At 40.6% G+C, this 26,482-nt stretch overlaps 1 protein-coding gene across 4 annotated transcripts in view; it reads left to right on the top strand.

The window, feature by feature from the left end:
• Positions 1-746: 746 nt before the first annotated feature.
• The window catches only part of LOC112429694 (uncharacterized), a 29,830-nt gene continuing 4,094 nt past the window's right edge, over positions 747-26,482 (top strand). The window contains exons 1-9 of one of the 4 annotated variants that reach the window (XM_024801062.2): positions 747-842; positions 8,037-8,176; positions 10,625-10,728; positions 12,350-12,459; positions 20,812-21,028; positions 21,574-21,689; positions 21,902-22,013; positions 24,207-24,408; positions 26,014-26,340. In XM_024801062.2, coding sequence (XP_024656830.2) covers positions 8,094-8,176; positions 10,625-10,728; positions 12,350-12,459; positions 20,812-21,028; positions 21,574-21,689; positions 21,902-22,013; positions 24,207-24,408; positions 26,014-26,340 — 1,271 coding nt within the window. In that variant the 5' untranslated portion in view covers positions 747-842; positions 8,037-8,093. Of the gene's footprint in view, positions 843-5,617; positions 5,806-8,036; positions 8,177-10,624; positions 10,729-12,349; positions 12,460-20,811; positions 21,035-21,573; positions 21,690-21,901; positions 22,014-24,206; positions 24,409-26,013; positions 26,341-26,482 lie in introns of those variants that run through there. The other 3 variants (XM_024801060.2, XM_024801061.2, XM_024801063.2) reach the window with 3 other exon arrangements.

Genomic DNA, 26,482 nt, shown 5'->3' with positions numbered 1-26,482 from the left:
TCTGCGACAAACTGCTCTTTTGCAACCCCAGCAAAACATGATTAAACTTTCATCTATAAATGATTCTCTCTAACTGAGTGTGTGTGTGTGTGTGTGTGTGTGTGTGTGTGTGTGTGTGTGTGTGTGTGTGTGTGTGTGTGTGTGTGTGTGTGTGCTAACCACAATTGCACCCTGTCTCACCTCGCCGACTAGCTCCTGACCTCTAACCAGACAGAGAGACAGAAACCACTCTCAGATATGTAATAACCGAACTGAAACTATGTATGTGTCATCTACTAAATAAATGTTTTAATCAGGAACCTCTACTAAAAGCTTAATACAAGAATATGAACATATAAAAGATATTAAAAATAACCTGATATAAGTGTTTTGTAAGCATGTATTGCAATTCCTTCTATGTTCTAGTTTTCCCTCAACATGTCTCATCTGGACAGTCACGCCAGTGAAGCTTAAGACCCTTAATAAACCTGAACATCAACTCAAATAAGCACAAATATGCATTGTGTATAAAATAGTTATAACTGCACCTGGAATACAAAGTTAATATAATAACTGTATGCATAAACATCTTAAGGCCATCTTAAAGCTATCTGTTACATTGTTAGAGCAATGATCATACTGCAGATTATATTATTAATGCAATGGTAATGATGATAATTATTTAACAATAGCAGTAAAATAATTTCCCTGCTCCACAGACAGGAAGGCTTTTATTTTGACATGTGCATAGACAAGAAGCAGGAAATGCAGAGAACAATGTGAAAAGCAAGGCCACACCTTTGTAGTCATTCATGTGGAATTCAAAGCAATCCTTCAAAGGAGTCCTTCAGAAAGCAATAGTCGTAAGTTTTGTCAGTTCTTTGTATATTAAGCAATTAATAATAGGGTGTTTTGAGATATTATTTTGTACCTTCTTTGAAGTGCAGTTATAGGGTGTAGCTTCTGAGCTAATGATAGAAGTGTACGCTCACCCACTTCCTGCTTGTTTTTCTTTGTAGTAATATCAGTTTGCATATCTACAGTATACTTATTTCATAGTCTCCTGTGTAAGTGCCTGAATATATTTACCTGCTGATTATATGACAATCGATTAAGAGTTTTGTATTATGTGTTTTTCTAGTTTCACTCCAGTTCAATGATGTCAGTGCAAGATGATTGCTATGTTTGGAGTCATTAAAGGAGCAAGTACGCTCACTTTCCTGGCTCTTGAAAAGGAGTTTGGCTGGCTGTTTATCTATGTTCACACTCAGGGAGTTTAACACATAGAGAGAACAGTACATGTCTTTTAGACCCCATTCCCACAAAACTGCTCAAAGAAGTCCTGCCATTAATTAATTCTTCAATCTTAAATATGATCAACTTATCTCTAATAATCGGCTATGTACCACAGGCCTTCAAGGTGGCTGTAGTTAAACATTTACTTAAGCAGCTGCGCGCGCTCCCGCAGACAGTAATCACGATCACTGTCTAGCACAACACCTGGAGCTAAGGGGGCAAAACAATCGCATGAGTGCTGCTGTTTGACTGAGGAAGAATAAAGTAGTTGTGGTAAGCCAATCACATGACCACTTTAAGATGACAAAGCAACAAGGTGATATATACCAGTTTTTAAATTGTGTTGATAGGCCACGTAAAACCAGAGTCGTGATAAACAATATATACGCGTGTTATTCCTCAATAGTTTCGTCACGTTTACTGTCTAAGGACAGCGCTAGCAAGCACTCTCTGCTTATGACCAAAACCCCCCCAAAAAACAGGGGAAGTTTTAGGAGTGACAGAGAGAGAGAGAGAGAGAGAGAGAGAGAGACAGCAGAAAAAGAGAGAGAGCGAATTTTGAGATGTGACAGATTTGTGACGTTTAGCGTGTTTGGCGTGTGTAGTCAATGTGTTGTAGTGTTGTGGATAGTTTTGTGTTGTGTGTCAGAACAATGAGGCGACTGCTGTCTCCAGGTAGAAACAGGAGTGATACACCTGCTGCTGTCAGACCTGCAGGTATCAGGCTGTGATGTTCTTCTTTATAGTGGACAGAAATTATTTTTTTGGAGAGGCACAAATAATTTGTGTGGCATCTTGTTGAATGCAGAACAGCTGATTGTTCTGTAAATAGTTTGAAATGGTTATTTAAAAAATCAAGGTAAAAAGGTAAATGGCTGCAAATAACTTTGTTGTTTGCAAAACTTGCGCATAGGATTTTAAAATTGACCATTTATATTTGCCTCCAAAAGTTGATTGTGTTCATCTGGACGTAGCGTTTTGTGGGAGAAATGTTTCGTCACTCATCCAGGTGACTTCTTCAGTCTCAGCTGACTGCAGGTTTCCCCAAATCTTATAAACAGTACAGTTGCATAATGACTGAAACCAGCCCACTGAAGGGACATTGGGCTGGGAGGTCAGTTCCTCAATCATAATTATGCAAATTAAGGGTACATCTTTCGCCATCTTTATGCATATTATGTAAGGTGTGGCTATATAAATATATGTACAACTCTGTGTATATATGTTTATGGACAGGCATGCAATGTAGTGACAAGGATTGACAAGAACTAATATTGCATATGAAAAATATTGCACATAGAAACTACCATGGTGAATTGCACCAGGGAAAAAAAGGCTCAGTAATTCTAGTGCTAGTTTGGTCTCAGCACAGTAGAGAGCAGCCTTGTCCATGATTTATAGACAGGGCTGCACATAAGTGGTCCGCAGGTGCGCATTCGCTGTCAAAATAAAAGATGTGCACCAGATAAGAAGTTGGAACGCGCATTTGTGTACATAAGATTTTCTGTAGAAGAACTGACATTTGTTCAGAACTTTTAAATATGTCGAAGAAGCAAGCTCCGTATGCAATTACTTTGGTGTTCCGCCACCGCAAAAGAAGCGTGTATTCCCGGAAATTCCGAGAATACACGCAATATGTGTATACCTGTTTATAGACATGTTTTGGTCTAGTGGTGTTACTTGGATTCCAGATTTTACACTTCAGGACCAGATCAATCTCTTCCAGGGATTCATTTATAACGTTTGCCTTCAACATCTGCTAATTCAGCTAAATGCTCTGACATCTACTTCCCAGTGAGCTGTACTAGCTTAACTGTTTGAGCTAACTTTAGTCTACTGTTTGTTGCTCCGGCCACCTCGGCTCTTTTTCCTCCACATCTTCTAAGATGTGGGCCAATATGTTCTTGAGCTGGTCTGCACTATTTTGGATTCTCCTAAAGCTCACGCCTGGATTTCTCCGCTATACAAGCGCTGAGCTCCTGCACCTTCGCAGCTAGCTGTCGCTCCCATCCACCCCAGACATCACTTTCCAGCCTCGCCGGAGATACATCTATCGTGGGTCCCGCAGGATTTTCCACAACTCCAGTGGAATGAAATCGTTTTGGTCTGCTACTCTCCTCCCTCGCAGGAACCCTTATCATGTTGTCAACCACCGGTCTCTAGTCCACCTGACCAGGCCGCCCACCGCAATTGGCAAAAAAGAAAATACTCCACTCAACTTTGGCCTTTTAAACATCTGTTCACTGACAAATAAGGGACCTCTCATCCAAAGCCTCCTATCTGACTGTTACATTGACTTTTTCTGTTTAACTGAAACTTGGCAACAACCTGATGACTTATATTAACTGGATAAATCTACTTCTTTTAGGTTTATTTACTTTTTGGAACTTCGCTGCTCAGATCGAAGGGATGGTCTCACAAACATTTTTCAACAGCACTTGAGAGTCCTGCCACTCAATATTGATACCTTTAGTTCCCTAGAGTGCCTTGCATGTGAGCTGACTGACACCATCATAGCTACTGTAACCCCCCCCCCCCAGCTTAACTCAGTCTTCTTCAGGGATTTTGCTAACTTACTAACCCACCTTTCATCTCTCTCCCCAAATGTTGAGAGATTTCAACATTCATATTCAAATCTTTCCGTTGCTGAAATCCCCATAACTGACCATTTCCTCCTTTCATTTAACCTCACTCTCTGCTGCTTTTTTACCAAGCCAACCCATCTCATCTCGTTCCACAACATCAAGAACACTGATGTAGACATCCTCACTAACAGATTGGATTATGTTCACATTCCAGACTTCTATTCTACTATGATAATTTGTTGTTATATCAATATAATATACACTCAACAAAAATATAAACGCAACACCTTTGTTACTGCTCCCATTCCCCATGGGATGGACGTAGAGACCTAGAATTCATTCCAGATACACAATATAACCATCCCTCCCAAACAGTGGTCACAAATCAGTCCAAATGTGTGGTAGTGGGCACATCTGCCATATTGAGATAATCCATCCCACCTCACAGGTGTGCCACATCAGGATGCTGATCTGACATCATGAGTAGTGCACAGGTGTACCTCAGACTGCCCACAACAAAAGGCCACCCTGGAATGTGCAGTTTTTTGCGCTATTGGGGGTCTGGGGACCCAGAACCGGTCAGTATCTGGTGTGACCACCATTTGCCTCATGCAGTGCAACACATCGTCGCATGGAGTCTATCAGATTGTCAATTGTGGCCTGTGGAATGTTGGTCCACTCCACTTCAATGGCTGTGCGAGGTTGTTGGATATTCGTGGGAACTGGTACACGCTGTCGTATACGCCGGTCAAGCACATCCCGAACATGCTCAATGGGTGACATGTCCGGTGAGTATGCTGGCCATGCAAGAACTGGGACATTCTCAGCTGCCATCTGCCCTGAACAATGTGAACCATGATTCATCCGTGAAGCGCACACCTCTCCAACGTGCCAGACGCCATCGAATGTGAGCATTTGCCCACACAAGTTTGTTACGGCGACGAGCTGGAGTCAGGTCAAGACCCCGATGAGGACGACGGGCATGCAGTTGAGCGTCCCTGAGACGGTTTCTGACAGTTTGTGCAGAAACTGTTTGGTTGTGCAAACCAATTGTTCCAGCAGCTGTCTGGGTGGCTGGTCTCAGACGATCTTGGAGGTGAACCTGCTGGATGTGGAGGTCCTGGGCTGGTGTGGTTACACGAGGTCTGCGGTTGTGAGGCCGGTTGGATGTGCTGCCATATTCTCTGAAACGCCTGTGGAGACGGCTTATGGTTGAGAAATGAACATTCAATGCACGGGTGACAGATCTGGTTGACATTCCTGCTGTCAGCATGCCAATTGCACGCTCCCTCATTGCTTGTGGCATCTGTGGCATTTTGCCGTGAGACAAAATGGGAATATGACAGTAAATACTAAATATTAAACATTATTGTGCAGCACGTAAGATCAACAGAACACAGTGTGCTTTGAGGTAGGAGCCAAAAGGGGTGTAGTTTGTGGGTGTGATCACCCGTGTGTACACCTGTGAGCATGGACGCGCTTGTTTTTTTAAAAGGTTCCTTCATGTAATGATCTGCTAGAGGGTATGGAAATGCCAGTTCTGTTAATTTCAAGGTTTCAGTGACATTTCTGCGCAGATCAGACAAAATGTCTCTTGAGGCCAAATTTATTGAGTTCTGCTAATCTATAAATCACATTCATCCTTCTAATGAAAAATGTGTGTCCTAACAATAAAGCTGAAACTGTTGACCGAGTAACTGCCTCTGAGAGTCCGGGTTGCTGTGAAAGTGGGCGTAGCCCAGTGCCTCTGACATACGTTATAAATGTTTGTCAGAGCGACATACTGCCATTTTGCTTCTCCACTGCTCTTTGGAAATCTTATGCGGCTCTGAATGTCAGATGCTTTTGCAGTTTTACTTTTGACATATCTATGCTTCCCCAGCAGAACAAGAAGATTTTTTTCTTCTGGTTCTAAATAAGTACAAAAAATAATTGCATTACAAATGTAAGTAACATGTTCATTCTTTGATTAATTGATATCATTATTATTAGTGCTCATATTTTCATGTAGCTTTCAGTATACTCTTTAGAATAATTGAGGTAATAACCATCTGATTAAAATTGCAACTTCACAGTGATGCTTGTCATGACATATTCCTCTCCTGGCGCAGTCCTTATGTGAGCCAGTTTCACTGTTGAGCTTGATGGTTTTTGAGACTTCACTTGTGGACACATTCAAAGTTTTAGCAATTTTTCTTGACTGCCTGACCTTCAGTTCTGAAAGTAATGATTAGGGGTGGGTTTTTATAATCGATTCATCGATTAAAATCGATTCTGGCTTGGATAACGTAAAATCGATTCATTAAAATCCTGAATCGATTTTTTAATATAAATTTATTTTGCCCGAAATGCCAGAATCTCTGGTGACATCTCACAAAATTTCAAGAACCACCAAACAGTTAAGACAGTAAATGAGAGCAGGTACAGGGATTCTGCACATAGACTTAAACACACAGCGCGACCCGCGGATCAGAATCAGTTAGATGTCGCCTTTCTCACAGTCGGGGCTGAAAGCCGACAGCTCGCTGATTCTGATCTGTCAGCGGGTCGGCGCTTTGTGTTCACCCCCTTTATGCGCTGATTCTAAAGCTGTTAGTTTGATGTCTCTCCAAACAATGTTGACCGAACCAGCAACAAAAGAAGATCCAAACTACGCTTCACATAAACATCGTCATGAATTCACTCTGACTTTTACTGTTTTGCTTCCACCACGATGCACAGCTCTCTCTTTCTCTTTCTCTTTCTCTCCCTCTCTCCCTCCCTCCCTCTCTCTCTCGAACAGTTTCGCTTTCTTCATTATTCGCTTGCTTGTTACGCACAAGTCTACCGTTGTTTACAGGCTGTCGGCCGCTGTTTTTTTCCCTTTTACATTCTTCCGAAAAGAAAACCTCATTTCTGCTGTTCAATACTGAACAAATTTAAACTTTTTAAAATTATTCAAAATGCAAAACTCTAATAAAACCGCTGTAACGTCAGAGGTAATGTTCATATGTTGATTAATGGTTTTCTTTCGTTTTTGATGTACTGCAGAATATTTTTATAAAATCCCAGGCCAGGAAAATCACCTTCATGTTTTTCTGTGTTTTATCCTCAGCTACTTTGACACAAAGGCATCTGCTGTGATGCTCACACCTTTGATAAAGTCTTGCGTGTGTCAGCTTCCTTTTTATTGATACAAAAATATGTAAATGTACTGATCTGAATTATATTTCTGACTGTCAAAATTTCCCAGATTTAAATCGAATCGTGGATCGAATCGATTTGGGACCTTGTGAATCGGAATTGAATCGATTCTAGAAATCAGTGACGATACCCAGCCCTAGTAATGATGGACTGCCGTTTAGTGGTGGAAGGATCAATCCAAATATCGATTGTATCGATAACAAGTCAGCATCGGTATCGGATTGATACTAGCCTGGAGAGATAGGTTGTTAAGTTGTTTACATATTGTTTATATTTTTCACCAGTTGTTGTTTTTGTTGTTGAGGATTTTAATTGTAATTTTTGAATCATAGTTTCTCAACAGTAATTATTCGTTTTAATTCGTTTACTGGTTTGCGTGCACTTTTTAGCTGATTGGTTCTAACCATAATATTAATGCTAACATCATAAAATAGGGCTTTCAGCTGTGTACCAACCTAACTTCTGCACAACACAACTGTGATGGTCCGAACCCCATTAAGAAGGCAAGAAATTCCATCAATGAGTTACATCAGGTTTTACTTGTCATTCTTGCTTTTCCTGTCATGCATTGTGCTTTCATCTTTATAAGGTACAAAATGTTCATGTGACATTTGTATGTGATTTGAATTTTTTGGTCTTGTTCTTTCTTTATGGAGTTATTTTTATATTATATTGATAGCCATGGCCCTTCATTGAGTTTTGTTCCCTTTCATGGCCTGTTTATTTTAGTCTGCTCTCTGTTGTCTCTCTGTGTTCCCTGTGTTTAATCAGACTGCATCTCAGTGTGTGTTTCTCATTTATTTTGGATTTATTTGTATAGTCAATGTGTGTGTTAAATGCCTTAAATGCTTATTCCTTCAACATTTTTTCTAGAAATGCTGTTATTTGTCTTCGTTTGCTCTGTGTGTAGCACCTTCCTGTATGAGTTAGATGAGTTAAAGCAGAAGTTGATAAAAGATAAAAAAAATCATTCATTGTCTTTTGCTTGTTCAGGTTTCACCATCCAGACTGAAAAGAAGCATCTAAGCTAAAGCAAATAATATCTCTGCGATGGGCCACAATCCAAAGATCAAACAGTTCATGTGGATCATTTATGTCATCACCGTCATCTATCTAATATATTACACCTACAGGTGAGTGAAATTACAGGAGTCAGCAGGAGTTGCAGCAGTGTTTAGTTGTAATCAGATCTATATTCATCCATTTAAAAACTGATAACAATTGAAAAAGCAGTGCCACCTTAATGTGTAGTAGCACACAAAACACATTAAAACCCTGTGAAGTTTAAAGTACTTTTATCTGTTTGTGATTTGACTGGTTTCCTTGCGTAAAAGTGTTGTCATGAATCGCTGCGCGGCAGGCAGGAGTTGGACCCAAAATGCAGGACTCACAGACTCAGGGGGTGAACTCAAAATCACAGCTTTATTTGCTGGCAGGGAAAAAACATACAAACTAATCTAAACTGGGAAACAACACACTAAAACTCACAGGGAGGTCCAGAACAGCATGAGGGACGACACAACACTGACTCAGAGAAACACAGGGTTTAAATACAATGGAAAGTAACGAGGGGAAAGAGACACAGAAGGAGAGCACAGCTGGGAGAAATCAGAACTGACGAGACAAGGGAGTAGTAAACTGACCACACTCACATAAGACACAGACCTTCACAATAAAACAGGAAACTCAGACACAGGGAACCAGACAAGACGCTGAACTAAACAGACAGATTCACAAACAGACGGGGTGACACCATAGACAGACAGAGATACAGACGCAGACTCAGAGGCAGACAGAAGAGAACTCAAACAATAATAATCATCATAATAAACTAGAAAATGATAATAATAAACTTAAAGCGCTGGGTCACCGACCCAGGACCATGACAAGTGTTATGACAAAAAATCTCCTTCTCACCCCCACTCATGTTATCTACCAGAGGCCTGAGAGTTTGAAGGTCCTGTGCAGTATCTGTAGTTGTTCCTAATACTGCACAGACAGACAGCTCTGTGCAGAAACCCTAGAATCTACTGGAGCCACTCTTACAGTTTTAGGTTTACAAATGCTAATGCTTCCATTACGATGGAGAGACACATTTGAATTTATACACTTCAGATTCTCAGAGAGGCTAGAGCTTGGCTTGTCTATATAAACACACAAGTTGTGGACATCCTTCACTAAACAAAAGAACATGTTGGATTTGCTTAATTCAATAGTGGACATTAGTTGCACACAAATGTTTTGCTTTGGCAGCATCTTAAATAACTGAGTTAAATCAACACAATTTATTCATATTCAATAAATCTGTGCATTTTGTGTTGATAAAACATGATTGAAACATTTTTAGATGGAGTAAGTTGAGCTCTTGAAATATTTCAGTCCTTCACAATTTTCTTTAATTCACTGTATTCCAATATTATTCAATAACCTTCACCCCAACACTTAAATACCACATGTTGTCTTCATATTACATAATGTTCAACAAAGTCTAGATTCTGGTTAACATAAAATTTCAATGGAGTTACAACAACTTCCACTCCATCCATCCTCTTATCTTTATCAGGGTTGTTGTGGCCTATACCATGGTAAGGGGTCGCCAGTCTATCACAGGGCTAACACAGAGACATAAATATTGGGACATTGACACAATTCTAACATTTTTGGCTCCATACACAACCACAATGGATTCCAAATGAAACGAACAAGATATGCTTTAACTGCAGACTGTCAGCTTTTATTTGAGGGTATTTAAATCCAAATCAGGTGAACGGTGTAGGAATTACGACAGTTTGTATATGTGCCTCCTACTTCTTAGCAATGAGCAATTAACCTAGCTCTAACAACTGCATAATTTTTAACTGTGGGAAACCAGAAGGCCTACAGCAAACTAGCCAGACTGTGGATTTGATCTTCTTGCTGTGAGGTAACAGTACTAATTACTGCACCACCAAGCTGTTGATGCAGACTTCACAAAAGTAGGAAAGCTTGCAGAATTTTCTGTATGTTTTTGTCCTTGACAGTTAAACCACAATAAATAGCAATAGCATACACACGGTGTGTGTATAGATGTGTGCCTCTTATAACTCTGGTGATTTTCCTGTGGTTTAAAATCTTGTGTGGTCTGGTGAATTTCATGAGTGCAGGCAACTAACCACTCTTACTAGATTGTATCATGTCATCTCAACAAGAACAAATTAAGTTGTTGAATTTCATACAGATACTACATGATTTACTTACGTTCACCATAGAAACATGAAAATATTTTGTAAAAAGTACAAGTTGAACTTCCGATTTCATTTTTTGAGTGTTCAATCATTTTGGACGTGGGACAAAAAGTTGTATAAATAGATCTCCATTAACAAAACGATCCTACCTTAGCAGTTATAGTTATTTAGCCTTGAACTTTTTAATGCACTTTAACAATGGGGAAAAATGTTTTTGTAGAAAAACAGGTTTCAAAAGCAGACCATGCAGACAGACAGTATAAAGTACTATATAACATTAAAGTACTTAAAACAACACTGTGGTAGCTGCTGCTATTCTGGATGTCTTCATTACCCTGTCATTTTTTACCTCTGTAGCACAAGAATATTCTACCATTGGATTCTTTGGAAGTACAATGGAACAGTCCCAACAATTCTAGATGAGCCACATATGACTCACAACAGTAGTCCAGAACATGCTGGTAAGCTTACTGTTATTGAATACTTCTCAATGTAAAAGATTTTACATTGCATTTTATATTTTTACATTTTAAGATATTTGTTCTATATGTTCTTAAGAAATCTTTCCTCTTCCTGCTCACTCACTAAATCATCATTTCATCTTTCTACAGCAATTCTGTTGTTTTGATTTTTATTTAACCCTCTATTGTGACATTTTAAATTTTAAGTGTCTTTTTAGAATGGTTTTCTTTTTTAAAATATAAAACAATGTTTTTTTTTACTTGTTAGATATTGCTATCAATTATTATAATGTTTTTACTTATTTGTTCTTGTTTCAAATCTCACTATAATTCATGTTTTGTTTGATATATTTGATTTTTGGTACAAAATGTAATTGGTCCCACTCGTATTACTGATCATTCTTTAGATTCCTATTATCAGTGTTTTGGATGTAGTTCAGTCCAATCATTGGTGTGTTTTAGTAGATTGGCTGATCAGGCCAATCACCACAAACTATTAAAAGAGTTACGTCAGTGAGGAAACCTCAACTGTGGTGGCCGTTGCTCAGGAGATATAAACTGAAAGTTTTCTGCACATAAATGAAGAAGAAGCATCAAAAGACTAATTATGACACTTTAAAAAATTGTGTCATAATTATTAGCTCAATTTCAATAAATCTATTTGAAATCTATTCATTTGCATAAAAATACAATGCAATGCATGGTGATGCAAAACTAAAATAAATAAAGATTACCTCAGTGAAAATACAGAACTGCTATGAAATATATATGACTATACATGCATTAAAATATGACTGCCAAAAGTTATAGTTATAGTAAAAGATACTGGAAGTTATTTTAGTTAGTTTTGACCTTTACTGTAACCTAAAATTTGTAATTTAAGTTGGAGTTGGTGGGGGTCTACCAGTGTTACGGTTTGGAGGAGGACTCAAGCGCAGGACTCCGGTTCTGATGCTCACAAGAAGGATTTATTTACAATTCACCAGGTGTATATACAAGAAGGTGCGGGGGGTGCTATATACAGCTGAGTGAGTTAAGAAGGGGTCTCCAGGGAAGTCCAGGGGGAAAGCACGCGTTCTTCAGATCATCCACACACACGATCACAGGCTCACACTCCGACACTGCCACACGGGAATCACACGGGGGAAAATCCAGGAAGCTCTGTAGACAGGGAGACAGGGTTAAGTACAACGCACAAAGGAAAATACTATTAACTAGACTTGCTGTAGCTTGACTTCACTAACGCGTGGTAGACAACGATCCAGCGATGAACAGCAGTCGCCTCCTGGTTTAAATGCTGATCGTCTTAATGAGACCCAGGTGTCTCATCTGTCGAGGGCGTGAACCCACAATGAGTTCTGCCCTGGCGAGAGAGAGTGAGAGAGCTGATCAGCGTGCAGCTGATCCGCCTGGCCGTGACAACCAGAGATCTCTATGGAGAAAAGCCTATGTTCAATTTTAAGTCTACAGCTTTGCAGCTGCCATTGACAATGCTCCTAATAAAGCTGTTAATATGATGACTTTGGATGTGCAGCATCTAGACCAAACATCCCTATGTGCCAAAGTTATGATATTATTATTAAACAATTTATAATAACCTTTTTTTTTTTCCACCAATGAGGTTCCCAGGGACCATACACTCAGAGACCATACGCATTTCTTGCAGCAGTTAAAGGGACAAAGACCGTTCTGATATCAGCTTATCTGGAACATCGCACAGACAAAAAGGAGGTCAGTGAAAAGATAAACGTTGCATTATTTAAACCGCTCTGTTGGTTACAATACTAAATGTAAATCTGAGAGTCAATAAAATTCAGAAAATGCTAGGATTTAACAGCAAATTGACAAAAATTGGGCGATCATGGCTCAAGAGTTGGCAGTTTGTCTTGTAATCAGAAGGTTGCCGGTTCGGGCCCCAGCTCCGACAGTCTCAGTCGTTGTGTCACTTCACCCGTTGCCTACTGGTGGTGGTCAGAGGGCCCGCTGGTGCCAGTGTCCGGCAGCCTCGCCTCTGTCAGTGCGCCCCAGGGTGGCTGTGGCTACAATGTAGCTGCCATCACCGGTGTGTGAATGGGTGGATGACTGGTGGTGTAAAGCGCTTTGGGGTCCTTAGGGACTAGTATTTGCTCCCTCTCTCATTGTATTTGCTCCCTCTAGGCACAATCTTTGAAAAATACAATATCGCCTTCCACTGTTATGCCGATGACATACAGATCTATTTTGAACTTACTGACGACCTTGCTGTGTCCCTGCACTACTTTCAAGAATGCATGCGGGAGGTCAAAGAATGGTTCCTGAGTAATTCCCTCGTTTTAAATGATAAGAAGACTGAGATTGTGGTGTTCAACAGTAAAATCCCTCGTGCCCAACTCTGTGCTGCCCTGGGTTCCTTTGCTAGTTTTTCTTGTGACTATGTCAGTAACTTGGGTGTACTGCTGGATAGCTCGCTCAAACTCGATAAGCAAGTGTCTGCTGTAGTGAGATCTAGCTTCCACCAACTGCGCCTTATCTCTAAGGCTAGGCATTATATTCCGCATGAGGACCTGGAGAAGCTTATTCACGCTTTTGTGACCTCCAGGTTGGATTATTGTAACTCCTTGTACTATGGTCTTCCCTCTTCTCTTCTTCTTAAACTGCAAACAGTCCAAAATGCAGCAGCCCGCCTTTTGACTGGTACCAGGAAATTTTGCCATATTACCCCTGTTCTAGCTAGCCTGCATTGGCTGCCCATAAAGTACCGTATTCAATTTAAAATATTACTCCTTACTTTCAAAACTATTAATAAATTAGCGCCAAGTTATCTTAGTGAACTTCTCAAACCACATACTCCTGCTAGAACACTCAGATCTGCCACTCAACTACTTCTGACCCAACCCAGATCTCGACTGAAGTCCCGGGGTGACCGTGCGTTTGCTCTGGCTGCCCCGGTACTGTGGAATACCCTTCCTCTCGACCTCCGCGCATCTGACTCCATTGCACTGTTCAAATCACGATTAAAAACCCACTTATTCAATCTTGCCTTTCCCTCTAGTTAATATTTCTTTTATGATTTTATATCATGCACTTCTATGCTCATTTAAATTCTTGTTTGCTCTGTACCTGTTGCTTTCCTATGTATTAGTGACAGTTATCTGTTTGCATATTTAGTACTTGCTTTGGTCCTATTTCTATTATCCTCCTCCTATACTCTATTTTACTTGTTAAGCACCTTGGCATACCCTTGGTTTTTAAGTGTGCTTTATAAATAAAGTTTATTATTATTATTATTATTAGTAAAGCGCTATACAAATACAGGCCATTTACTAGTGATGGTCCGCTTGAAGCTGAAGCTCCGGTGCGTGTGTCAAAAAAATCAACACACTGCTTCAGAAGCACTGTGTCGAAGCTTGATTCGTTTGGCCAGAGTCACGTGATCAGTGACGTCCGAAGCTTCATTTAGAACCTAACTGCTTCGGTATCTGATTCAATGGTTTATAAGGAAGCGAATCATTCGCAGAGTGTGAGTAATGTGAATGTCTAAGTTGTGAGATAAAATTGAGGCACAAGAAGCCAGAAGGGGACAGAGGGGGGGATGCCTCCCCTGCACCCTGGTGACACACCTTTACCCCAAGGCCCTGCATGTGTGGGTGATTGTGGTGGAGCGGGAAGAGGGAGGCAGCTGGAGATGGAGCTCCCCCTACTGCAGATTGAGTTCCTGTACAGAGGAGAGCTCCTGCAAGGTGTAACAACCTCCCCCACCAGTTGAAGAGCCCCCCAGGTGGCTTGATGCACTGGCGGCACCCTGCGCCAGGGCCGGGCCCCCATACACCCACCCGCCCACAACCCCAGCAACATACCAACCAGGACCCAAGCCCCCGAGGCCCAGCCAGGGCCCCAGCCCAGAGACAGAGCGCCCCCAGAACCTCACGCCCGTCCCGGACCCACCCAGGGGCAGCCAGGCTACCAGGTCAGTAACCCACGTCTGTCAGCACAGACCCTCCCCTAGCCCCGCTGCACGCAGCCACGAGGAAACAGTCACCTAAGAGCCAACAGAGCTCCTAATAGGCCATGACCGCTACCCCGGGTTGAGCCCCCCCAAGAAAGATGCTCCTGGGGAACCCCCCGACGCTCTAAGCCTGTCCCTACTCCCACACCAATCACAACAGCGAAGGCGGGACCAAACTATGACCCCCCCACCCCCACTAGGTGATGGAGCTAATCAAAGGAGCCCAGAGCAATTGATCTAATGTGGTGGCAGAGGCTGTATCAAGACTAATGTAATCTAATAGATAATTTCTATATTGGTTAGAATTAAGATTATTTTTATTTTTCCAGTTCATGAGGACTGTTTTCTTGGCTATGCATAGGGCAGTAAAAACCATATGGACTATATTCTTTTCTGTAGTGACATTATCTAAGCTGCCCAACAAACACACTAAAGGGGAAGTTGGAACGTTACAGTTCAGACACTTTGATAAGTCTTCACATATCTCGCGCCAAAACTTCTGCACTGGTGGACAGAACCAAAGAGCGTGGATATAATTGTCCGGTGTATTGGTTTGACAGTGTGAGCAGTTGTTGGTAGACGTAAAGCCCATCTTGAACATCCGATGACCTGTATAGTGCACTCTATGTAGTATTTTGTATTGAATTAATTGAAGACTGGGATTTCTAATTAGATGAAAGGTTTTTAAGCAAATCTGAGACCAGAAGTTTTGGTCTAAGTTAACTGATAAATCCGCTTCCCATTTTGCAATAGGAAGTGATATTGATTCATCTATTTTAGAAAGCATTCTGTATATTTTGGATAGTAATTTGGGGGTTTTAAGAGTAAGAAATTGAACCACACTTGGTGGTGTTTGTAGTTCAACTTGACCCGGTTTAAATTTCTTTTTTACTATGGATTTAATTTGTTGATATTCTAAAAATCTTTTCTTGTTGATCCCATATTGTGTAACTAGTCTGTCAAATGAAATAAATTCTGTTCCTTCTAGTATATGTTCTAAATATTTGATTCCTTTACCACTCCAATCTGAAAAGTTTATCATATTATTGTTTTGTAATATGTCAGGGTTGTTCCAGATAGGTGTACGTTTGCATGGGATTAATGAAGACTCCGTCAATTTTAGAAACTCCCACCATGCTGTCAGAGAAGAGCTGATGCTGATGCTTTTGAAGCATTCATGTCGTTGGATGTTTGAGCTGATAGATCTGAAATCTCTAGATTATTGCAAAGTGCTTGTTCTAGATCTAGCCAAGGTTCATCTAAGAGGGTATGTTTTAGCCATCCTGAGATAAACTGAAGCCTGTTGGCTAAGAAGTAGTGCTGAAAGTTAGGTAGTTCTAATCCTCCTCTATCCTTGGTCTTTTGTAGTGTTTTTAAGCTTATACGTGGGGGTTTATTTTTGCAAAGGAGCTTGGACATACATGAATCTAGAGATCTGAACCAATCTTGTGGCGGTTTAGTTGGGATCATTGAGAATAACTAATTTATTTTTGGTAAGACCATCATTTTTATAGCGGCAACCCTTCCCATGAGTGATATGGGTAGACATTTCCACCTAGCCAGATCGCCTTCTACCTTCTTTAAAAGTGGGATATGGTTTAATTTAGTTAGATCTGCAAGCTTGGGAGAAACATTAATACCTCAATATTTTATATTTCCCGATTGCAGTGGTGTAGAAGAGGAATTATGGAGGGAGCAATTAATCGGAAGGACTGTAGATTTTGACCAGTTAATTGAGTAATCTGATATTCTTGCAAAAGAGTTTATCAATTCAATCATCCCAGAGATATTGGTTTGTGAATTTTGGAGAAAGAGTAACACATCATCTGCATAAAGGCTGATTTTATGTTCCACGTTCTTGCATTTTATGCCCTTAATTACTGAATTCTGTCTAAATGCTGCTGCTAGTGGTTCAATAAAAATTGCAAACAGTGAAGGGGAGAGTGGGCATCCCTGCCTGGTGCCCCTCAAGAGACAGAAGCTGGAGGATGTCTGGTCATTTGTTCTGACACAAGCTGTTGGGGAATTATATAATATTTTTAACCAGTTAATGAAAGAGGATCCAAAACCAAATTTGTGTAAAGTTGCAAATAGAAATTTCCAGTTAACTCTGTCAAATGCTTTTTCTGCGTCTAAAGAGAATATTGTAGTTTCTAGGTTTTTACTTTATCAGTAGTCTATCAAATTAAGTAATCTACGTGTATTTGTTGATGAGTGCCTACCTTTTATGAAACCAGTTTGGTCAGGATGAATTAAGAGGGGGGTTATTTTCTCCAGTCTCTTTGAGAGAGCTTTGCAGATTATTTTAAGGTCTACATTTATAAGGGATATTGGACGATAGCTTGAGGGATATACAGGGTCTTTGCCTGGTTTTAGCAGGAGATTAATGTTTGCAGAATTCATATTTGATGGAAGTCTGCCCTTTTCTTTGATTTCCAACAACGTTCTGTAAAAAACTGGTGCTAGAATCGACCAGAATTCTTTGTAGAATTCTGCAGGAAAGCCGTCTGGACCTGGAGCCTTATTATTGGGCATACTTATCAGGGCTTCCTGGAGTTCGCCTGGTGTCAGTGGTGAATCCAGTGCCATTGCTTGAGTGTCTAATAATTTTGGAAGAAATTATTTTACCTCTCATCACAGCTTTCCCTGCTTCCCATAGAACAGAAGCTGATGTTTCGGGAGTGTCATTATAGTCCAAATATGAAGTCCACTCTTTTTTAAAATATTTAATAAAGTCTTCATCTTTAAGTAGTGATATATTAAATCTCCAGTTTTTACTTGGCGTAGTATTATTCTTGTGCATTGGTGTTAAAGATACAGGACGGTCATGTATCGGTGTGTGGCAGGCAGGAAACAGGACCCAAACGCAAACTCACGGGAAAACAGAACTGAACTCAAAATGCAGCTTTATTGCTGACAGGTGACAAACGATAGCAGTGATACAAAAGCAATACAGAACTAAACTGGGAAGAGCTAATTGTAACACATACCAGAAGACACGGGGAGACTCACACACAGCATGAGGGACGACACGACACTGACTCAGAGAAACACAGGGTTTAAATACACTGGGGAGTAACGAGGGGAATGAGACACAGAAGGAGGGCACAGCTGGGAGAAATCAGGACTGACGGGACAAGCAAAGCAGGACGCATTCACATAAGACACGGACCATCAAAGTAAAACAGGAAGTATCACACAGAGACGCGAACTTGACACAGTGGAGACAGCAACTAAGAAACACAGAGACATAAACCATAAGGCAGAGGTCTAAGAACCAAAATACACAGGGAAATACTCAGCTGGGAACACAAGAGACTAGACTAGAGGGAGTAACAAAAGACCAACCATGAGAACATAATGCACAATGCAGCGTGACAGAAAACAAGAAACTCAAACATGCAAAGACACCCAATTACACAGAACAGAGGGGACACAGAGAGACATGAAGGGCAAGGGATCAAAACTAGAAACCATAGAATAAATCGCAAACAAGTACAATAATACAAAAATCCCACAGAACTAAAAACGCTGGGTCAGGAGACCCAGGACCGTGACACAGGACCATGATCGCTGACAGCTATAGGATGAATCTCAGTGTCTGAAATGTCGTTCAGCAGTGAGCTGCTGACCAAAAAATAATCCAGACGAGAGTAGGAGTGATGGACATGTGAGGAAAAAAGTATATTTCTTACTGGTGGGGTGAAGGGAGCGCCATGCATCGCAAAGACCAAAGTCGCTCATATACTGTTTGATTATATTTGTGGACTGCCAGTTACGCTGAGTTCCCGCTGTATTGAGCCTATCCATTTCTTTATTTAGTCCAAGGTTGAGGTCGCCTCCAAGAACAAGTGTGCCATCTAAGTGTTCAGAGAGTGCACTGAAAAAACGTGAAAGAATGAGGGATCATCAACATTTGGACCATATACACTTGCAATACATAGCTTTTTATCAAGTATAGATAGTTTAATGATTAAGAATCTGCCCTCTGGATCTATAACTGTATCGAGTACTGTGAAATTAATATTTTTATGTATTAAAATTGCTACTCCCCTTTGTCTAGAATTATAACAAGCTGAGAACACATTGGGAAACTCAGGTGTTTTAAGTTCATTCGAACCTCTAAGAGGTCTGTGGGTCTCTTGAAAAAGGACAACATCTGCCTGTAGTTTTTTGAGTTGGTTAAATACTTTTAACCTCTTTTCTCTGGAGCCAGCTCCATTTATATTCCATGTAACGAACCTCAGTGCACCCATAGATGTTTGTGTATAACTAGAGATGTATGCTGTGTGCGTCGCTTAGACAGGTGGAGAGAATACATCACTTTTTCATAAATAAAGAGAAGGAGAGAGAGAAAAAATGTGTGGCGAGATGCTCCCTGAGTCTGACTATATGTGTGCATATTTACTAATCTGAGTAGGCTTGGCTTAAGTGTGTGTATCCTATACGACTGTGTGCGCTGTCTGACTGAAGTAAATGTGCTGCCGTTGAGCGCATGGTGCGTATGTGTCGAAATAAAGGATGTTTGTGGATGAGTGTCGAAGCAGGTGATCGAGGCAGTGAAAGAAAGGTGGGCAGCATAAAAACAAGAGGGGGAAAAGAGAGAGAAAAAAACGAGAAGAAAAAAAAAAGTAAACATTCCAATTAGATCACTGACGGAGAGTGACGGTGTTAATTCTGCTATGAAATCACACTTTAAGATGCGATTTGATACTGGTAAGTTAAACAGATGTTAATGCAAGTTAGTGTGAGTGGATAGGGAAATGGTGTAGCTGATTCTTATCTGGTGTGAGGTTAATACAGCCACGGAGTGATGTTGGGGTCGCGGTGGAGCTGTCCGTCCACGTACAGCCGGTCCACAGCGATGACAGTGCGGGAGCCCTTCTGGATGAAGCCGCGTCGGATTGGGAAGAGGACCCTGCGTCGTTCCAAGATGTCTTTGTGGAACTGGTCGTTCACGCTGAAGTCCGTTCCTTTTAATTCCCTGCCGCGGCTTTTCACATGTTGCTTTTGTTTCAAGTGGCCGAATTTGGCCACGATAGGACGTGGTCTCCCGGCCGTAGTCCGAATGGGGCCGAGGCGATGCACCCGATCGAAGACGATGTTCTTCACCGTGTCCTCCGGCAGCTTCAGGTGGGTTTTGATGAAGCTTTTTACCGTGGTCTCCGCGTCCTCTCCAGCGGCTTCTGGAATACCAGAAAATACCAGATTATCACGCATGCTACGAGCTTGTAGATCAATAACTGTTTCTTTAATTTTTTTATTTTCTCTATTGAGCTGGGTAACATTTTCTGTGAGACATTTCACCGACTCCCTTAGCGTGGCATTTTCAGCAGCAAGCGTTTCCACCTGCTGCTGGCTGAACTCCAGGGATTCTCGCAAGCATTTAAATTCCCGGTGAAGAATCTCCACCAAGGACAGCCTTGTGTCGAAACTGGACAATCACTTGTCGATTGACTCCAGTATGTCAGCAATATCTTTGCCGGCTGGCGATGTTGAGCCGGGGGAATCTGCCGGGCGTTGTCTTTTCGACGACGGCGTCTCAGATTTGGCCGGGGAAGCTGCACACTGGGCCTTCTTCATCACGAGATCCTGAAAGCACTGATCGATGTAATCTTGGAGAGTCTCTAAACTCTCCCCGTTGTTCTCCAGGGTGTTGGAGATTATTTAGACAAATATTGTTAGTTATAAGACAATTGATAAGTGTATTTGGTAATACTGAAGCTTAAATGAATTTGTTCAAATCTAAACTATCATTTGCTTTAATTTTCCGCCAAAATCTCCGGCGTCTGATGTCAGTTACAACATGAGTCGCTTACCTTGTCCGTCACTTCCGTCACTTACCTGTCCTTCCATCACATTTGCCTTATTTTAGATTAAACCAAGAAAAAAAAGCACTTACCAACATATTCACTTACAGGAACAAGGATATTTTCTGTCATGCACATCTACTATGCAGATGAGTAACACAACATGATTGGCTTGTATGAGTCCAATAAGGCTGTTGATTAGCACTTTGGTGGCAGTGGTTAAACATAATGCTTGTCCTGTAATTTCTCTTATATTAAACCCTCCTTCCTGCCTTTTTCTTGTTCCAGGTTTGTGCCATTGCAGTGGTGCTGCGGAGTGAGAAGGTGGCCTATCGCTGTGTCTTTCGTTGCCAGGAAAAGCAGCTTCTCTCTAATGGTGTGGCCGACATCCACACTGATCACTTTGGTTTTGCCTATGGGACAGCAAACATCATGTGCCCCCTCCCCTCAGGCTGTGAGACACCATCTTCTATTGCCGTGACCTCCGCTGATGCCAGCTCTACAAGTACAAGTACAATGTTAACCTTGCTGTGGGGCATGTTAATGTAAATGCCAGTCTGTTTGTCAATTTGGTGTTTGCTTTAAGTTGAAATATCTCAGCAATTAATGAATGGATTTCAAAAATACATCTAGTCCCAGTTCATGGTGTGCATGAGATCAATTAAATACCAAAATATCGACGTACAAAGTAAATAAATAATAAGGTAAATAATTACTTAATTTTTTAAAGGTTCTACAATAATTTTTCTAAACTTTACATTCTAAGTGAACTATTTGATGACCATTCAGGTTTACATTATGTTGACATTAGTGATTTTCTCATTTTGCGTCCTATGTCACCACCAGGTTTAGACTCCCACTCATTTTGTGAAATATCAATATCTACTCTATAGCCTGTCAGTAAAACAAAGCTTCAGGGAGTAACTGATACCTGAAACATTTTTATATGTCAGTTTGACTTTAAGATTGTTTGACCCAAAAAGTATTACTAATTGGAGTTCAGTTACAAAAATAAGATGGTAAAAGTGTATGTTTGTGTGGTCTCTTAAGATGATCCCAACCAAGAGTTTTTAGAGGTGAAGAACCAGCAGGAGAAGACAGAATCTTTTCCTTACAACTTCACCGTCTGCATCTCCACCATGTTTGATTTTACCAACGTGCTGCAGGTACAGTGACATTTGCTTTCTTGCTTTCAGAAGACAGAAAAAATAGATTTTTGAAACTCATTCTCTAAAGTATGCAGACTAAGACAGGAAGAAATAAAACCAGAAAAGGTATATTTTTCCCAGTATTCCTTACAGTTATAATAATAAAGAAACAAGACATTTCTGCCTGCCTTGCATATTAACACTTGTTGTTCAAATGTGTTGGATTGTAGCTGGTACAGAGTCTTGAGATGCTGCAGTTACTGGGAGTGAACAGAGTGGTTGTCTATAAAACCAGCTGTAGTCCTGAAACGCAACGAATACTGGACTACTACACACAAAAAGGTGGGGTATGGTATAGTTTTCTGTCTGAGTGTGTCTTTCCTTATGACCTCACATCACCAGCTAAAGGCATTTTCCCACAGTGAACACTGAGTGAAGTTGCCAAACACCCTGAACTTCCTTCCTTCAGCTAATCACAACTAATGTTTTGTGATCAAAACATACACTAGTTTACTACAGTTTCCTCTATAAATCACTCCAGTTTGTACTGGATTTGGACTTCTCCAGGCAACTTCAGGATTAGCCTGGAGTTTTCAGTACTATGATAATGGTTCATGTTTAAACAAGGAATATCAATATGGCATCATAGACAGAAAACCTAACCTTCTCAGGGGCAGATCATTTTTAGGATAAGAGATCAACAAGAGGTTAAGTGTGAAATCATTACTGACCAATCAATTCTTTTGAAAATGACATCATATTAAACATGTTAACCTGGGTCGTTTGGCTCTTGGCAGAGGTGGTCGCGTCTTTCTCCCTCATCTTTCCTGCTTGGCTTCTCTTGTCCTTGTCTAGTCTTGTCTAACTCAAAGAGACTCTCTCTGTCTTGTTCTCTAACCAAGAAATTACGGATTTGATCAATTGGTCTCTTGATGCAATTGACATCCTCTTCTCAATGAGAAGCCTGGGCTTGGGGCAGGCTGAATGGAGGGCGTTGAAGACATCTACCTATTCGGAACCATGATAACGGGTTTCTTGCTGATTGGAGCTGGCACGGCCCTGGTTTACTGACGACTAATGGAAACGGTTACAGCTGCTCAAAATCCCATAAGGCCGGCTGGATTGATGCCGTGGGTAGAACGCAATATGGATAAAATCATAGAGAAGCTTGCGACTCCGCAACGGGAAATTGATAGATCTGTGAACCAATGATGGAACTGGAATGCAGAAACCAAACCCGAACAACCACTATCTTTATGTGGCCTCCCCTAACCAGCTGGAAGCTCCAGGGCCAAAGCTGGAACAACAAATTCTCCCAGATAACAAGACGGTGTATGACTCTCTGCCCTTTCCTCCTACTTCTTCAAGATCACCTGCGTCGGCTTGGGGATTGTCGACTTTTGTTTAAAACTGGTGAAAGGGCACTCTCTCGAGTTGGACACACACACATGCACATGCACTCAGACACAGATATACAAATTCCCCCCATCTAAAGTTTTGGTCTTTGTCTGACACACATCAATAGAAGCAGCTGTATCACCTGATGTTTATTTTATTTTATTTATGTATTTATTTATCTAATGCTGGCTATAAACATTTTCATAACAATTGTATTGTTTTATAAAACTTGATATATAATTCTAAAACAGGATACAAATTTGTACTTATAGATCTATCAAATTTGCAAGTTTGTCTTGTTTATGTGCTCTCAGACCATCAAACACCATCAGGGCTGCAGCTGAAATGAGTGAAAGTTAAAACTGTCTTACACATTTTGTCAGATTCTCCCGTGTCTTTATGTTCATGTTTCCACGTTTCCAGATTTCCACTGTTTATGCAAGTGAGTCATCTTGACTTGCTGTGTATTACAGAGACCTGGAACTGTTTGGTGGTCTCAGTATTAAGACTGCATGAGCTCTCACAGGATCCTTCCGTGGCCATGCTCACAAACTGGATTTATACTTAATATTGGTTTCTCTAATGTTTAATGGAAACATTAAAAATGACTAAAACTAAGTACCTAAAAGAACTGATAGTTCTCTGTGGATTTATGTATTTTTTATTTTTTTGTTTCACACATGGTACAGCAGTAATTCATTTCCTATACACAACCTTCCTTTCAATTAACTACAGAGCCTTTCACTTAGTCACACAGTCCAGTTCTAATATTGGAAACCTTTATGAAAACTAGCATTCATTCTTGGATCATGTTTGAGAGCAACAGATGAGAGTCTGTTTTGTCTGTTTTTAGTGCAGCCAAAACCTTAGGTTGTTTTAATGAGATCATTAAGTTTTTGCGTTGGGTTGTTTCTTAGCCATGTCACTGCTGCTGCTCCAGGTTGTTTATTACTCTAGTCTTATTCACTGAGACAAAAAAAAACAGGTAATGTTTTGTTTTCATGTGTCTGCTTCACCATAAAGATCCAGAATGCATTTCACCAGTTCAATGATTTCAGTTTGAGGTTGGAGTTGCAGTAATTGTAATGTCTAGTTTTAATTACTGACATTGAACTGCTTCCAATGTTTTTTTCTCAGGTTTACTGGAGGTGATTCCTTGGTCTCTGTCCAGATATGTGAACGTGTCTCGTGGCTGGCTGCCTGAACATGGTCCCGGTGAACTTCACTACTTTGGTCAGATTCCTGCTCTCAATGACTGCCTTTACAGATACATGTACCAGTCCAGATATGTGGCTCTACATGATATAGATGAGCTCATACTGCCCCAGAAAGTCGTCAGGTATGTGTGTGTATTTTCATGGTTTATTATGAAGATGGAAAATATGTGCAGTGATATACTAAAACATGTGCTGCAAACATACATGGAAATACAAAATATAAGACAAAACAAGAACAGTTTGTATGATTAGAGAGGTCAATGAGGTTGAAAGTCAATATTTATAATGTTTTAGTAGTCTTTAGTAATAGTTCTCCAGGCTTCTTGAAGGACATTCAAAGCTCTTCTTTGGAAGAGCTTTGAATGTCCAGTCCTTCGCAGGTCTGTTAGTGAATGGACTGCAGCGTGCGTTCCATGCCAGCATGCAAAGGTCCATAGGCACACCAAGGCACCCTTTGAACCATTTCTCATCCCTGGCAAATGTTTTTGATCATGTGCATGTTGATCTGGTGGTTCCTCTACCGCAGTCACAGGGTTTCACATACCTTTTGACCATGGTTGATGGGACCACCCGGTGAACAGAGGTGGTCCCCCTGATATCCACAACTGCGGCGGTGCTTCCGTATTTCCCTGTCTCAGGTTTTTATGTTTCATGTTCCAGGTTTCTAGTCACAGGCTTTTTGTTCCTTTATATCAGGGGTAGGCAACTACAGGCCTCGAGTGCCGGTGTCCTGGAGGTTTTAGATGTGTCCATGATCCATCACAGCTGATTTAAAGGGCTAAATGACTCCTCAGCATTTCTTGAAGTTCTCCAGAGGCCTGGTAATGAACTAATCATTAGATTCAGGTGTGTTAACCCAGGGTGCGATCTAAAACCTGCAGGATACCGGCACTCGAGGCCTGGAGTTGCCTACCCCTGCTTTATATTATTATTTTGTACCTGCTCCCATCATTAACTGATCATTAACTAATAAAACATTCTTATTGAACGATTTTATGTATTGAAAAAAAATTCGGAAACCTGACGATCTGGCTTTGACTTTTTATGCCTCATCAAGCTTTGCCTTAATCGTCAATTCTTTATCAGTCAGCATCAGACATCCAGTCATCTCAAAACCAGTTCTCTTGTTGTTCAGTCAATGTTGAACATTTTTCTTCATTTGAACTTCAGCTTATTAAAGTTAGGAATAAGTGATTTTTATTTTGAAAGTACAATAAATAAATAAAATGTGTTCTCTTATATTTCTTTTATACAACACTTTGATCAGCTATTTATCTTTTTTTTCTTTGATAGGAATGACAAATATCTTGCTTTATAAATTTGAAGTCTGCAGTATGTATATACGATGTAGAAAGGAGTAAAAACAAAGAAAAACCATTAAATAAGAAGGTGTGTCCTGTTGGTGTGTATTGATGACAATGTCAGCCAAAATTTGGATTCATGACACCAATAGTAAGTTAGTAGACTTGCCTAAACGATTCCCAGGTTAGTGAAATAACAAACAAACAAACATTAAAAGTAGAAGGTCAAGTCCAAGGTTTGGTCCTGAAATATGGGAAAATCCAAAGAAAAACTTTGAGAGATCACTTAAGATCACTTAGAGATCACTTAAAACACATTATTGAAATTGTTTTCAACTTTCCTGCTGTGGTTAGTCATCTTTTAATTGCTTGTGTGCTGTTCAAGTGGTTTTACATGTTATAACTAGCTTGTTATTCTGTTGCCAGCTGGGTAGAGTTGTTGCCGCTGCTGGAGAACAAATATGGTGCCAACAAGTGCTACATGTTTGAAAATAACGTGTTCCCCATCAATATCATGTTGGCTCCTCCAGCATCCCAAAGTCTGCCACCACAGACTGACTGGAAGAATGTCACTGGTGTGAACATTTTGGCTCACCTGTACCAAGAACCAATCATTGAGGAGACTCATTACAGTAACTTCAAGATCATTGTCAACCCTCGAGCAGTGTTTTCCACAACTGTTCATGGGGTTCTGAAGTCACAGCATGGCTGCTCCTGGATTGACAGGAACATAGCACGGATGTACCACACAAGGTAAATTAGTTAAACAATTCCTCATCATTAGTTGCTACAAAAACCAGCAAAAATTGTGCTCAATCCCATGATAGTCTGTTTCCCTTTTAATGCTATTCTGCTGTGCTTCACTGGATAAACCCATTATTAAATCTGTTTGTTT

This window comes from Maylandia zebra, linkage group LG14 (assembly GCF_041146795.1).
Source record: "Maylandia zebra isolate NMK-2024a linkage group LG14, Mzebra_GT3a, whole genome shotgun sequence".
Lineage (NCBI taxonomy): Eukaryota > Metazoa > Chordata > Actinopteri > Cichliformes > Cichlidae > Maylandia > Maylandia zebra.
This window is presented reverse-complemented; position numbering and strand designations above follow the sequence as displayed.